Source organism: Zingiber officinale, chromosome 8A (genome assembly GCF_018446385.1).
Source record: "Zingiber officinale cultivar Zhangliang chromosome 8A, Zo_v1.1, whole genome shotgun sequence".
NCBI classification, from domain to species: Eukaryota; Viridiplantae; Streptophyta; class Magnoliopsida; order Zingiberales; family Zingiberaceae; genus Zingiber; species Zingiber officinale.
In genome coordinates this window covers 102599993-102616350 of record NC_056000.1, presented here as the reverse complement: position 1 = coordinate 102616350, position 16358 = coordinate 102599993, and the positions used below count along the sequence as shown (strand labels likewise).

General features: G+C 38.8%; 1 protein-coding gene and 1 long non-coding RNA gene across 3 annotated transcripts; one reads left to right on the top strand and one right to left on the bottom strand.

Moving 5' to 3' along the window:
- The first annotated feature begins 3452 nt into the window (after nt 1–3452).
- On the top strand, nt 3453–4459 carry LOC122012268 (probable serine/threonine-protein kinase At1g01540). The gene is made up of 2 exons (XM_042568749.1): nt 3453–3969; nt 4149–4459. The coding sequence occupies exons 1-2, from the start codon at nt 3531–3533 to the stop codon at nt 4355–4357; spliced, it is 648 nt and encodes a 215-aa protein (XP_042424683.1). The 5' UTR covers nt 3453–3530; the 3' UTR covers nt 4358–4459.
- LOC122012270 lies at nt 4326–5749 on the bottom strand. 2 transcript variants are annotated; one of them, XR_006120172.1, is made up of 4 exons: nt 5634–5749; nt 5463–5554; nt 4728–4834; nt 4326–4656 (listed from the first exon to the last, which is right to left on the bottom strand). It is a non-coding gene; the product is annotated as an uncharacterized LOC122012270 (long non-coding RNA). The 2 variants fall into 2 exon arrangements; XR_006120171.1 differs by lacking the exon at nt 5634–5749 and having other exon boundaries at nt 5463–5568.
- Between the last annotated feature and the right edge of the window lie 10609 nt (nt 5750–16358).

The window sequence follows — 16358 nt, the reverse complement described above, 5'->3', positions numbered from 1 at the left end:
CTGTCCCAAAACGATTTGGGCCGAGACATTGCCGTTTCGGAAAAATCTTCCCGGCGGGTTCGTTTTTAGCGATTTCGGGTGCAATCGCGGAGCAAATCCCCTTGCGGGGTTAGGGGCAGTACCCCTACCCACGATCCAACCATCGTGAGTTGCTCCTTTGCGATCTAATGGCACCTAACCCCGCTGTCCCAAACGGATTTGGGGCAAAACGAAGCCGTTTAAAAGAAAACTTTCCGGTAGCCGAAGCCTACAAGTGCCGAGACACTTGTGCTTCGCTTCTACGGAAAAATTACTCATAAAAACTCTAAAAACTCAATTTTTACAGAAAATCACAGAAGGTATATTTTTCATAAAAATACAAATGAACTCGTACAAGTCTTTGCACGTGGCTCTAATACCACTGTTGGGTTCTTCGGGCCGCGAAAACCGCTTTTTCGCGTCGCGGAAACCCCGAGTCACCCAAAGCCGTAGATCCGTGCAAAGATTCGTAAACAAAAACTTTTCGAAAAACCTTTTCTTGTACGAGTTTGTAAAACCTTTAGATCTACACTAGATAAGGGTTATACCTTCGAAGCGTGCCTTTCGCTTATCCCGCTCGTCCAAGGAGTTGCCGGATCTCTAGACCGTCAAGCGCCGGTCCTCTAGAAGTATCCACACGGACACGTAGGTGGAGAAAACCTCACACAAAGGTGTGCTAGCACCTTGGTGAGATTCGGCCAAGCAAGAAGGAGAGGGAGAGGGAGAGCTTGAGAGGAAGGAGGAAGATTCACCACACTTGAATGAAAAATGAATTCACACTCATTCACAAAGTGGCCGGCCACTTTCTTCTAGTGTAACTCCCCATTAAATGCAATTAATGTGAAGTTAATAAGAAAATGGCTTTGTAACTTCCATGAGGTGGCATCCATGATGATGTGGAATATCATCATTGGTCCACCTAATGCCAACTCACCAATGAGGTGGCAAAAGGTCAAGTCAAAATTGACCTTTGGTCTTCCTTCTCTAGTCAAGTCAAACTTGACTCAATCTCTACCATGGTTGATCTAATCCAACCATTTGATTCGAGCCAATTTAATATAATGAATCTAATTCATTAAATTAAATTGATTTAATAAGTCATAATCTAAATTAGACTCATTAAATACATGAATCAACTTGAGTCGAACTCAAGTTAGCCCAATTAGGATTACTCTTAATCCAATTTGATTCATCAAATGAATCTAATCCTCTTGGTTCATCATATGAACCTAATCTCCATCTAATTGTCCTAAGTGTGTGACCTATAGGTTCTTGTAACGCTTGGCAATGCCTAAACCCATTTAGGAGCATAAGTAATGAGCGGTATCTAGCAACACATCATTACTACCCAAGTTACAAGAATGTCGAGATCCGACATCACCTTGTGACTACCAATTGTGACTACTCACAAAATAATGACAAGTGTCCTTCTATCCTAGACATCTAGATTGATCAATATGAAGCATAGACCGTGTCATCCTCTAATCAATCTAAATCTTGAACTCCAAGTAGACTCACTCGATCAAATGAGCTCAACATCTAATGTTGACTCATTTGGGCATGGCCATGCACTTAGTGGTCTCACTCTATCAAGAATACCGATGTCGCTCCCGTCATATGGGAGGGATAGATCCCATCTACATCACTCACATCCCTCTACATAATTCGTTATATACCCAGTAATCGCCTTTATAGTCCACCCAGTTACGGGTGACGTTTGACGAAACCAAAGTACATAACTCCTTATGTAGGGATCCATGGTGACTTCAGGTCTAAGGACTAATAGTCATACTAATAGCCACATGAGAAAGTATATGACACTTATATAACGATCCATGATACTTTCTCATGGCGGGTCATTCAGTATACATTCTCTAATGCATACCCATGTGTCAGCTTGATATCTCTATATCCATGACTTGTGAGATCAAGTCATCGAGCTGACCTACATGCTAGTTTTATTGTATTAACATTGTCCCTGAATGCTAATACTCGACTATGAATGATTTAGAGTAGTGTTCCCTATATCATCTCACTATCGATTCAACTAACCGATTGATATAGGTATGAACCTTCTACTCAAGGACGCTATTATACTTAGTCTATTTGGCACTAATATAAATAAGTATAATAACCAAACAAATACCTTTATTAATATACAAGAATATGATATACATGAGTCCATACAATCATCAAATGATTGGCTCTAGGGATCTAACTAACATATAATAGCCAAGTTGTTGAAGGGCACAGATATCCCTGTTGTAACTGCTAAAATTGCCTTATAGAATGATGCAGCAACACTCATCATATTACTGCATGAAGAGAAGTTTCATTAAGGAACAAAAATAAACTATCCGCACAGTTGTCATCAAACATTTCTAAAGCTTACCAATCCATGTATATATATGTTGCCAAGGCTTGACAATGCTTGTGGATGGTTAGGTTGTAAAGCAAAGCATGACTTGGGAAAAATTATTAAAATGAAGTTATTAACAAGGAAAAAAACAACTTGTTATTATCTCCCTGCTGATTTCAGGATCATATGATTCCAGTTTCAGAACTAAAATTCTTTTAAATGCGTAACATTCTGAACGGTTGGGTTTTTTCTGCAGTTGGGCCCTGTACTTCAAAAAATGGTAGAATCTTTTCGTCTCCTCCCTCCTACGGAAAATTATGTTCCCCCATTTAAGGACCCTTGGAGGTTTTGGTGACGACTACAATGTTTTGGTATGAAACCTTCCAACGTGTCTACAGATGACCTTCATTGTATTTTTTGTATATACCTTGCTTGGTGTTTGGATTTGTTTATGCAAGGAATGAGCACTGCATCATCTACTGGGGATCTTTAACCATGCTTTATTTCTGAAGCAACTACATCAACACACTGGGTTACATTAGTTTGCTTTTTGTTCTAGCATCTAAAGCAAAAGAAAGTACATAAAGGATAGAGGATAAGGAATAACCATGACAAGAAACCAGGAAAATATATAATAACAGTAGTCCTTCAAAGACAATGAAAATAAAGTAACTAACTTAAATCTGAAGGTGATGCGTAAGTTCAAAAATCTTAATAAAATAAATTATAAGTCGACATAAAAGGATATAGCTTTATAAGTAATTTAGAAATTATAGACAGTTTTAATTTAGAAACCTACTACAACACTATGTTAAAGGTTTATGCAGAAAATAAGCTGTTAAAGATTTTTCGAAGGCTGAAGGAGATGGGCTATGTCGGTAGAATGAAGCAATACGAAGCTTTGCTCCAGGCCTATGTGACTGCCAAGACTCCAGTTTATGGCTTCAGGGATAGGATGAAAGCTGACAACATGTGCCCTAACAGGACTATGGCACTTTTATAAGATTGAAAAAGATAAACTAATGTATAAAAGTTTAGTAGTGGTTTGCTTAGGGGTTCAAATGACCTCAATAGCACTGATCCAACTGCTAAGTGCTCATATCAAACTGCTTCTCCACTCATTAGCCTTGAGTACTCCAACCGCTGGGATCCAATGACCGATGAGAGGAGCAGTATCGGGTCATCTCAAGAGGCTCCTCAGATCTATAGGTTTAACTTGGAGGAGATAGAATGTGCTACTCAGTACTTTTCGGAGGTGAATTTACTTAGCAAGAAAAGCAGCTTTGCGGCAACATACAAGGGGATACTACGCGATGGAACGGAGGTTGCAGTGAAGAGGATCAACAAGACTAGTTGCAAGTCAGAGGAAGCTGAGTTTCTCATGGGTTTGAAGGCATTGACATTGCTAAGGCATGAGAACCTAGTTGGATTAAGGGGCTTCTGTTATTCAAGAGCAAGAGGAGAGTGTTTCCTCATTTATGATTTTGTTGCAAATGGGAGTTTGTCGGAATATCTAGATGTCAAATGCGATGAGATTCACAAGGTCCTTGATTGGTCTGTAAGAGTTTGTATCATCAAAGGCATTGCTAAAGGTATTCTACTTGACCTATATGACTATTTATTTTCCTTCTCAGATAGCTATCATAATGAATATACTACTGTAACAACAACAGCAACAAACATTGATCATTTAAGATGGAATTTCATCTTGTCATTTAACTACATTTGCACTTTGCCTTGAGGAATCCTAATTTGTTTGATTCTTACATAGGTATGGAATATCTCCACAGCGACAAACCTAGCAAGCCCTCCTTGCTCCATCAAAACATGTCATCGACAAAAGTCCTCATTGACCGCCATTTCAACCCCCTACTCTCCAGTTCTGCCCTGCACAAACTATTAGCAGACGATGCCATTTTCTCCTCTCTCAAAACAAGTGCTGCCATGGGCTACTTAGCCCCCGAGTACTCTACCAATTAAAATAAATTATAGTGGCAAATACTCTACCTGAGCAGGCTATCCAAAGCAAACCTTGTGGATGCAATAAATTATAGTGGCAAATACTCTACCAATTAAAATAAAGTAATCCAAAGGATTAAGTCTATGTCCAGAAACAATTAAGGTAATTTGATGTGCCTATATTGAAATTAATTACTATACAGATACATATGTACTCTGAAGGGGGGATACACAGTGAATATAGCTCACCTTGCAATGCTTTAATCGGATGCAATCATATTTATCATCTCGAACCCATCTCACTGCTGGAGTGGTATTTCCTAAAGCACAGAATCGAGTGCCAACTGATTTGAACAGAAACTAAAATAATATTATGAGTAAAAACACTTACCCTCATCCTCCTCTAGTTTTGATTCCTCCACATGAAGCAACTCCTTGACCCTTGCTTGATTCTCTGCACTTCCCAATCCAGTATCTAAAATAAGCACATCGCATCCTCTGAAACAATGTGTAAATGTATGTCAGAAAGAAGCAGGGTGGAATTAGGCATCGAAAACTGAATTAAAAAAAAACCCTAGAGGGTGGAAATTAAATTACAAAAACCTGGAGGAAATGAACATACAAAAGAAACGCTAACCATAGGTACGGCTCCCTTCTTTTAACATAACCATATTAAATTTATATTCTAACCTAAACCATCCAATATCTAAATTCCCATTAGATCTTCAAGGTTACAATCTTCCATAATCACCTAACATGAAACCTAAATGTCACTGAAACCATTTCAGATTCAGGTTAATCTTTATTTACAACATTCAATTACCCAATATAACAACTCTTATCCTTGTTAACTAGTAACACATCATACCCTTAACCTCCAACACCAGAACAAACAAATTCTTATTGACTCTGCCGTGGATCCAGCTCAAAACACACAGGATTCATTAGGTAACATCTACTGCAACTAATGATCGCACAAGGGTAAGGAACAAGAACTAAACCGTACCTCAATCCCCTACAAACAGAACATTACATAGTGCATCTTCACTAGCCGGATCAAGAAGAAAGAATAACAAGAAGTCATCAAAACAACCTGTTAACAACAACAACAGATCGACCTCATTACCTCTGCACCCTTCAATCACCGGAGACGATCACTGTTACGAAGAAGAGATCGATCCAACAGAGCTGTGGTGGCCGGGACCAAAATACCAGTCTCTGCTTCCCAGAAAGAACCAGCTGAATCAACACTAGAAAGGATCAAGGTTCGAATTCACAACCAAAACCAAACCCTTACCTCCAAGATCGAAGTTAGGGCAACGACTTGTTCTTGCCGACGAACAGGGACAGAGATCGGGAAGGAACAATGGTTGTTACCTCCTCCAAACAATCGATGCTGGCCTGATCCAACGCCTATGCCCTTGGTTCCCTCCCGACAGCCGGCGAAATCCACCGATCGAGATCCGTCGCCGTTGTTCACCGAGATCAGAGAAGGGAGGAAGGGATCGGGGAGAAAGAAGGTTCGGCTGTAACTAACCTCTCTTCCTCTCAACGCTCCAAGGTCCGCTCTTCGCCGGCGCCACCGAGAGAAGAAGAAATCGCAGGTCTCGGTCGCGTGAAGTCCGAAGTCGCGAGAAGCAGAGGAAGAACAGAGGAGAAAGTCGGGGGAAAAGAAAAGGCTTCGGCGCTTTATAGAGAGGTTAACCCCAAACCCCGTCCTCAACCTTTAGCAATCAGATGATTAAGTAGAATGAAAAGAGGAAACGAGAGGTTTTGAAGATGACGGTGTACCCAGCGAGCGAAGAGGCCGAGAAGGAGAAAATGAAGCACGGAGAGCCTTTATGCCTGTAATTTTAGGGTTTTAACAGGCAGACATACTTCGTTATTCTTGTACTGCACTCGATCTCTTTGCTTCAGAAGAAGGAGACCCCTTTACACAAGATCAGAGATCTCGGTGTTGTTCTCTCTTCCTTCGGATTCCCTCATGTTGCCGACCAACCGTGCCATGGTGGTCGTGGGCATCCTCTAGCTGTTCGGATCTTGTCGGCCCCTATCTTAACCGGGAAGAGCGAAGAGAGGAAGGAGGAGGAGGAAGAGAGGATCGAACGAGGAGGCAGAATGGAACTACGATTTTGCTTAGGATCGAAGCAGGTGGTTTTGATCCTAATCGGGAGAGGAAGGGCGTCGATCCAAGAAGGGGAAGAGATTCAAGAAGGGGAAGAGGGAGATGAGGCTGAGAGAGATGGTCGGAGGTTTAGGTTTAGGCTGAGAGAGATGGTCGGATGGTCGGATGGTCAGAGGTTTAGGTTTCGGTTTAGGTTATCGCGAGAGAGATGGTCGCGCGGAGGAAGGGGCGGGATAAAGATTTAGGTTTGGAGGGAAAACACTTAGGCAGATTTTGGCTTGTGGGGAAAATTAAAATATTTTATTTGGGTTCATTAACATCGGATTTTAAAAACCAATGTTAAAATCGATGTCTATTAACGAAAAAAGGGGCGCTCATAGACATCGCCTAAAACACCGATGTCTATGAGCTAAAATCTGCGCTCATAGACACCGATTTTTAGAAAAACCGATGTAAAATACTCAAAGACATCGGTTTTAGCCTAAAACCGTTGTTGTTCCACTGATGTCTATGAGCGATTTTGTTGTAGTGCGGTCTCCGCTAGGCGTTTCCTCATAGTCTCATTTTCTTGGGCCAAGACTATGAATTTTTATAGCATGTCCATTTGGAACGCCCATTGATGTAGAACGAACATCATCAAAGATACTCAAAGTAAAAGATAACTGAAGGATGAAAACCATACCATAGTCAAATCAAATGAATATTTGTCCATCATCCGGGCTAGCACAAAGTCAAACAACTGATTCATAGCCGCCTCCCTCCATCAGCGAGCCCCTCAACAAAATGCGACCACTGATGGGTGGGTTAGATGATGGGGAGGCTATCATCGAGGCTGATGGAAGATCATAGATAGTAGAAAATTTGTAAAACTTTTTGGGCTCGATCCCAATTGTGATTGGAGGAGCTTCAGCAAGAGGGGCAGCTGAGAGAGCAGTAGTTTGTTGAACCGAATGGCTGGGAGAGCCAACCAGCTGGGAAGTGACTTTCTGAATTGGATTGCTAAAAAGGGGAGCTGACAATGAAGGATAAGTGGACAAAGTTCGCTCGGAGGATTGCATCGGGGTTTCTTCTCGGACAAGCATGAGGCGTGGTGAAGAGACTGTTGTAGGGGATGTTCGCCCCTCAGGATTTGGGTGGAAGGAATAAGACGGCGCCGCTTGCGCCTCCTCTTTATTGGTGCCTCCACCTCCTCAAATAGAGAATCTTCAGAGGCTAGAAGAGGGTCAGTTAATACTCCTCTCGGCATGATCGTTTCACTATTCGACCGCTTGACTACCAGACACCTCACCAGAAGGACTGGCCGACTATTGATTTCGTTCAGCCAGTAGCAGTTGCTCTATTTGAAGTAGTTGGTCCTCACATAATAGAAGACACTTAGAAGCTACAGACTCAAAGAAGGCCTCCATTGCATGAAACAAGAAATACTTTAGTTAGTGCCAACTTAATGGATAGGTCAATAAGACTTACCAAAGGAGCATTGAAGCTTCGTTCGAATAGGACTTAAGCTGAAGAAGTAGAGGAGGCCCTCATACAGCAACTCAGGAGCCTTGAATTGAACACCCCTTATTTTTTCAAAAAGGTGATAAAGGTCGGGTTAGCCTTAAAATTCCCAAGGTCAGGAAGCAAGGGAAGGTCAGACCACCAGGCGGTCAGTTAGAAAGCAAGATCGGGCAATTCAATGAAGAAGAAGTAAGTTTTCTAACCCTTGTTGGAGAAAGGCATGCCCTTGAAGAACACTACCTTAGGTTGGGATTGAAACAAAAAGACACTCAACTCTAGTTTTTTGGGGTATAAAAATAGATGAAAATTGTGAGTTGGGGGATGCCATAGAGGCGAAACAAAATGAGCATTCGACACATGTTACAAAATGCATTCAAAGCAAACTAGGAGAGGGGAATGTTAAAATAATGATTTATCTCAACAATAAAACTAGGGATCAGAAAGCACAAACCTGCTTTGTGTTGGTCCAAAAGAAGGTGACACATCCTAAAAGAGAGCGATGAGAATGATCTGAGGAAGTTGGAAGGCAGAAACGATAGGTTGTGGGGATTTCATATTGTAAACGGATGGCTTATCGATTGATGCTATGGAAGTCGGAACGGGTGGTGTACTAGGGAGAAAAAAAATTCTTGGGACATGAGAGAATGAGAGAAAAACCATAGAGTCTATGGAAAAACTTATTGGTTCAAATTGAGAGAAGGGCAAGATGGTCGAAGAAAATTGTCGGAGAGAAGATAGAATAAGATGAAGTGCAAAGTGACTGGCATATTCATCAATTAGGGTTTTTAAACATGAGCCATAAGATAAGGCCCCACCACAGTTGTCCGATTAAAACAGTATGTTCATTGGTGACCATTGATTCATAAGGGAGAGGCTGTCATTGGTCCATATGAAAAAATGTGTGTTAACTGTCGTTTCAAAGAATGTGTTAGTAGAACACGTGACACTTATCCATAAATAGACATTTATAATGAGTGAGACAGTCGAATCATGACATTGAAAAGTGCCTTTCCACGTATCAGTGGTACACCATTACATATATCGATTATTCATTCCTTCAAAAGATATGACTAAGTGTTGAATAAATAGCAAGTGGGAACCTAGCTTAGAAACCAAGTTAGAGATATATTCACTCAGTTGGACCAATAAAGGCGATGATCAGCAGACACAAGAATTGGGTCCATTTAGTCAGTTGCTAAGCTTTCTTTGACTATACTTGAATGAGAGGCTAGTGATATAGACAGTTATGAACAAACCCAGGTATGATGTGGTAGTCAAAGTAAGGTAAGGTGGCAGTTTAAGTCAAAGTGAGGTAACCATTAGGGCGTCACTCGCAATAAAGCTTAGTTTCTTACCCAGCACTAAGACTCTCGGCACAAGGATGCTCGGCCAACAGGCCGGTCGGACCAAAGGGGCTTAGCACCTCCCGCTTGTAATAAAGCGCCTAGTATATACCCGACCAGCCATCATCCGTCCGGGTTCAAGAGAATCCTGACCGACCACAAGGCCGACCGGGTGTAATATTCGAGAAAAACACGGGGACCTAGCATCCTGCTATATGTGCCTAGTATATGTAGGACCGTTAGATTCGATAGAGGGGGGGGGGGGGGTGAATATCGATTCGAAAACTTAGAGTATAAACGCAGCGGAAAAGTAAAATAGACACAAATGTTTTTTACTTCGTTCGGAGCCTGTGACGACTCCTACTCGAAGGCCCGTGGTCCTTGACCACTTTCGTTGGGCAATCACTAACAAATTGAAATATGATTACAGAATGAATACAGGAAATGCTAGTGAAAATAAAGCAATACCGACAAGGAAATTAAATAAAAACTGAAGGAGCACTTTGTCGGAGCGTTGTTGGCGTCGCACTGAACGTCGAGCAGCAAGACCAGCAGTAGAAGAGTTCTCAGATTAATTCTTGATGAAGCTCCTGCCTGGGGCTTCTTTTATGTGCTGTTCCGGGCGCCTGGATCCATTCCGGGCGCTTGGAATGCGACGTAGCTGCACAAACCGTGATGCTCCACGTGGCGACGACTCGGCTGGATATAATTTGCCTTCCGGGCGCCCGGACCACCTTGTTCCAGAAATCTCCTTTTTCCTGCAAAACAAAGTTAGTCCGAGGCAATATATATCCTACAAAATAGATTATTAGCACATTTATAATAGTATGAATTAGCATAAGTTAGTATGACTTAGATTCCGTCTTTCCGAGACCGGAATCTAGTCACGATCTCGACTTAGACATCCGAAATGGATCTAAGCCGGATCGACGCCTAATGTTCCCTTCCCGGGAACGCGTCCTCGCAGTCACTCCCCTCCAGTGACTTACCTCACTTACCTGCCAGACGTCCGGTCAGCCCTTCGACCCGTCTGGACTTCTTGCCAGCTATCCGGTCAGCCCGTCGACCTAGCTGGACTTCTTGCTAGCTATCCGGTCAGCCTGTCGACCTAGCTAGACTTCTTGCTAGCTATCCGGTCAGCCCGTCGACCTAGCTAGACTTCTCGCCAAGCATCCGGTCAGCCCGTCGACCCGCTTGGACTTCTCGCCAGCTATCCGGTCAGCCCGTCGACCTAGCTGGACTTATCCTGCACACTCGATCAGAGTGTTAGATAACGACGAACCTAACTTAACCTGATTTGTCATTCATCAAAACCTGAGTTAGACCGTTAGTGCTAACCGCACCAACAATCTCCCCCTTTTTGATGGAATGACAACCTGGTTAAGTTAGTGATAAATATATCAAAAATCAAGCATGATTTTCGAGGTTTTTAAGTTAGTTTTTCAAGTTTGCATTTAGTTGCTCTAACTTAACCACCTAACCCTCCCCCTTTGGCATTCATCAAAAAAAACAAGGGTACACATAGTGTAGAGTTACTGTAAAACAGCTGATCTTGAAAAATATCTGAGTTCCGTTCAAAAATTCAAGAAAAAATCCAAGTAAAAAAAATTTTTAAATCAGGTTTTTCAACTTTTCAACAAAAATTTTTTGGTTTAAGTAACATTTACTTTTACTTTTCACTTTTTCAAAACAAAGCAAAAATTAAGTGAGATTAAATTTTGCCAAAAAATTTTTTAAGGCTAATTTGATAAAAGCTAAATTTGTAAAGTTTAATAGTCAACTTTTAAAATCAGGTTTGGAAATTAGGTGGAATTAATCTTCCAAGTTTTTCAAATACTTAGTTAAGTTTAACTTTTTGTAAACATAAAACATTTTCAAACACACAAATTTTAGTTAACTCTCCCCCTGAACTTGATACTTAAATTTAACCAGCTATCTAACCAATTAGGTACTAACTGACTATCAGAAGATAGTAGCTTTCACTTGGTTAGTCAGATTAAGTTGACTTGACTGATCAACTTAATCTGATTAATATCTGAGTTGTATTTAACGTCCAGACTTATGCTGATGCACTGAAATAAGCATCTTAAGTCCAAACAATTGGCCTATGCATCTCACCCTTTTCTATGTTTGTCAAACACAAGCAAGGTAAACCTAAGGTGTTGGTGAGATGCTCAAAAACTAGACCTATGGGTACATGCTTTCTATGGATTCGAAACTAGTCTAAGGCCAAAGCTGTTTTTGAAAATCTAAAAATGGAAAGTTTTGAAAACATACAGTTTTAACTTATAAGTTAAAAAAAATTATTTTAAAAGTAGTTTTAAAAAAAATCCTAGTCTATTAGGCACATCCCTAATTGTCGCCGTAAGTTGCTAAATTCACTTTCAGGGAGTGGTTTTGTAAAAATGTCAGCTAAATTTGATTTGGACTCAATGTATTTGAGTTCAATATCACCTTTAGTAACATGATCCCTGATGAAGTGGTGCCTAATTTCAATATGTTTGGTTTTTGAATGATGCACAGGATTCTTGGTTAAGTTAATTGAACTTATATTGTCAATTAATACTTTTACATTTGTGATATTTAAGTTGAAATCTTTTAGAGTATGCATCATCCATAATAATTGTGCAACACATTCGCCTATAGCTATGTATTCTGACTCAGTTGTAGATAGAGCAACACAATGTTGCTTTCTACTAAACCAGCTAACAAGTGATGAACCTAATAATTGGCATCCACCACTTGTGCTTTTGCGGTCTAATTTGCATCCAGCATAATCTGAGTCAGAATACCCTATTAGTTCAAAATTATTTGTCCTAGGATACCAGATTCCTACATTTGTTGTTCCTTTAAGATATCTAAAAATTCTTTTGACTTGTGTCAAATGGGATTCCTTAGCACAGGTTTGGTACACATACTAACTGCAAATAAAATATCAGGTCGGCTTGCAGTTAAGTACAGTAGGCTACCTATTGCACTTCTATAATGTTTTAAATCAATTGGTTTTCCATTTGGGTCACTGTCTAAGATTGTGTTTACTGCCATAGGTGTCTTTATTTCTTTTGTATTTTCCATTCCGAATTTTTTAAGTAATTCATTGGTGTATTTATGTTGATAAATATAATTTCCTTCATTTGTTTGTTTGATTTGTAATCCTAAGAAATAGGTTAATTTTCCCACTAAGCTCATTTCAAATTCTTTTTCCATTAGATTAATAAATTCTTCTAAAAATTCTAAATTTGTTGAGCCAAATATTATATCATCTACATATATTTGTGCAATAAATATGTCTGTATTTAATGATTTAACAAACAAGGTTGGGTCAATTTGACCTTGTTTGAATCCTTTAGATGTTAAGTAAGATGTTAGCCTCTCATACCATGCCCTGGGTGCTTGTTTAAGTCCATATAGTGCTTTCTTTAATTTAAAAACATAATCAGGATGTTCTAGACTTTCAAACCCAAGAGGCTGACCTACATAAACTTCTTCTTTAATTAGTCCATTAAGAAAGGCAGACTTAACATCCATTTGGTATAGTTTGAATCCCTTATGGGCTGCATAACTTAGTAACATTCTGATGGATTCTAATCTGGCTACTGGGGCATATGTTTCATCATAGTCAAGTCCTTCAACTTGACTAAATCCTTTGGCAACCAGCCTAGCCTTATTTCTAGTAATTTCCCCAGTTTCACTTAGTTTGTTTCTGAATACCCATTTTGTTTCTATTATTTTCTTATTCTTAGGTGGTGGGACTAGGTCCCAAACCTCATTACGCTCAAATTGGGCTAGTTCTTCTTGCATAGCTATAATCCAATCTGGGTCTAGTAAGGATTCATCCACAGTTTTGGGTTCAATTTTTGAAATTAATGAAATTTGACTTAGGTTTCGAAAAGATGATCTGGTTTGAACTCTTAAGTCTGGGTCACCGATTATTTGATCAAATGGATGATTTGGGTTGACCCTTATTGTTCTAGGGGGTTGACTCTCTTGATGTTGTTCCTCCTCTTCATGACTTAGAGTTTGGTTGGTTTCTGGAACAAACTTAGGTATTTGTGTAGGTTCTATGTCTTGTTTAGTTTCTTCAAATTTTACATTAGTAGTTTCTTCAATTTTTAAGGTAACCTTATTGTAAATTCTATAGCCTCTACTATTTAGGGAATATCCTACAAAAATTCCATTTTCAATTTTAGAGGTGAATTTTCCTAAGTGTTCTCTTGTATTTAAGATAAAGACTGGGCACCCAAATACTTTAAAATATTTTATATTAGGTTGTTTATTATAAAACATTTCGAAGAATGTTTTGTTATGAGTTTTATTTATTGTTGTTCTGTTCTGTACATAGCAGGCTGTACTAACGGCTTCTGCCCAAAAGTATTTAGGTAGGTTATACTCATTTAACATTGTTCTAGAAGCTTCAAGTAAGGTTCTATTTTTTCTTTCTACAATTCCATTTTGTTGGGGGGTTTTAGGGCATGAGAACTCATGATGGTAACCGTTTTCTAGACAAAAACTGTTAAAGTTGTGATTTTTAAATTCTCCCCCGTTGTCACTCCTAATTCTTTTAATTTTAATATCTTTTTCGTTTTCAATCTGTTTGCAAAAATTTGTAAAAATTTCAAAAGTTTCATCTTTATGTTTTAAGAATTTTACCCAAGTAAACCTAGAATAATCGTCTATAATTACTAAGCAATATAAGTTTCCATTTATAGATTTGACTCCATGGGAGTCAAAAAGGTCTAAATGTAGGAGTTCTAAGATTGAGTTAGTTTGTGGTTGATTTGTTTGTTTGTGGGTTGATTTAGTTTGTTTGCCTTGTTGACAAGCATTACATATAGTTGAATCTAAGTTAGGTAGCTTTGGTAAGCCTTTTACAAGTCCATTTAGTTTACTTATATTTCTAAAGTTGGTGTGAGACATCCTCCTATGCCATAACCAAGTTTCTTCTTTTTGTGTTAAATAACACTTAATGGAAGAAATGGTTAGGTTGATGGCATAGATGTTGTCTTTTCTAAAACCTTTTAGGCTTATGGTAGGATTATCTAGATGTTTGATTAAACACTCTGTAGATAGAAATTTGACCTTATACCTAGTATCACACAATTGACTTATACTTAGAAGATTATATTTAAAATTTTCAACAAGTAAAACATTTGTAATTATAAAGTCTAATTTTAATTCAATATTACCTATACCAATTACCTTGAGTTTGCCGTTGTTTCCAAAGGCAACTGTTCCTAGGCTTTTGTAAGTGAGTTGAGTGAACTTGGTGTGATCTCCAGTCATATGTTTGGAGCAACCACTGTCCAAAATCCACTTGGTTTCCTACAGTAAGTAGGATTTAAAGTTAGTCTCTTGAGCATGCATTACTTAAGTGTAAAATTAATTTAAGTTTGAAATTAATTAAAAATAAAATTTTTAAGTTTTTAAGATTAAAATTTTTAAAAAAATTAATTTTTAATTTTAAAATTAAAATTTTGAAAGTAATTTTAAGTTTAAAATTAGAATTTTGAAATTAATTTTTAAGTTTAAAAATTTTGAAATTAATTTTTAAGTTTAAAATTAAAATTTTGAAGCCTTATTCATCTCACCCGATCTATATTTTCAATCAGGGAATCCTATGATTTCGTGAGATGAAATTGGATTTTTAATTATGGAGTTTTGGTTTAACGTGTGTTAGATTCAGATTTAGTTTTGGTTTCCACAAATAGGCATTCTTCGGATAAACTTCTAAGCTTGGTGAGTCACATGGACATCATTAGAAGTAACCAACCTTTCGAGGTTTTCCGAATAGTCCTATCCACGGAACTTAGTACTCAATCTTGGTCTAACTGGTTAGGATTCATTTAAGGGTAACTTCGGTCAGTTCCACTTGGCCAAATGCACCAGATCGAAGCCATATCTTTCTAGACATGCGATGCCCAAGCTTCCCTAACGTACTATCATCCAAAAATTTTACCAGTACCATGATTCAAGTTAAACTTGGTCTCTTTTTAACTAATCCTAATTACCCTGCTGGGTTGGTAAATTTTGGGTTACCCTGTCGGGTAAGTTAGTTTTGGAGGTGCCAGCTATTCTGGAGCCTCCCCCTGAATTATTGGCCTTTAATAAATTTTGATTTTAGGCTTGTGTCGATTCTTTTTATAGTCATGGTTAACTTGGTGATAATTTTGTTGATTTTTAAACTGTTTAGATTTTGAATTTGATTTAGGTTTGTATTTTGGATTTTGGTTTGGTTTATAATGTATTTTTTCTTTAGGTATATAATATTGATTGAGTCCTACTTGCGTGGTTAAGCACGCTTTCGGAACCCACGCTTGATTAGTTGATTTGTATTGAGTTATTAACGACTTAAAAGTTTTATTTGAGTTTGACTTGTATCCGAGTCCGGTTTTATTATAACATGCTTTTTGATTGTTCAGGATTAAGTCAAGATTTTTTGATCTTGTTGTGAATTTTTCTAACATTCCTTTTAAACTGTTGATCTCATTTTTTAGTGATAAATTCTCCTCCTCAAGTGTTAGATCTTGAGTTGGATTTGAATTTTTGATTTGTTCCTTGAGGTTTTGATTTTCCTCAAGAAGTGATTTGTTTTCATTTTCTATTTTGGTTAATTTACTATTTAAACAGGAAATAATTCTAAAATTTTTTTTGTTTAAATTAAAATATACCTCATTCGGGCCTTCGGAAACGAGTATGGACTCGTGGCTTGTTTTGGGTTCAGATCCGTCTTCATCTTCCGACTCGTCTTCTGTTTCGTCTTCGCGGGCCATCAGTGCGAGGTGGTTCTGATGTTTCTGCTCTTCTTCCTCTGATTCGTCCGAGGAGTCGTCCCACGTTGCTTTGAGTGCCTTCTTTGTGGTTGGCTTTGGTTTGTCGAACTTCAATTTTGGGCATTCGTTCTTGTAGTATCCCTTTTTATTGCAGCCGTAGCAAGTCACGTTCTTTTGTTCTGAAGGAGAACTGATCTTTTGAAGATCCTTTTTGCTGAAGCTCCTCTTTCTCCTGGTGAACATTTTTCTTACCAAGTTCACCAGGCGTTCTTCGTCTTCGGAGT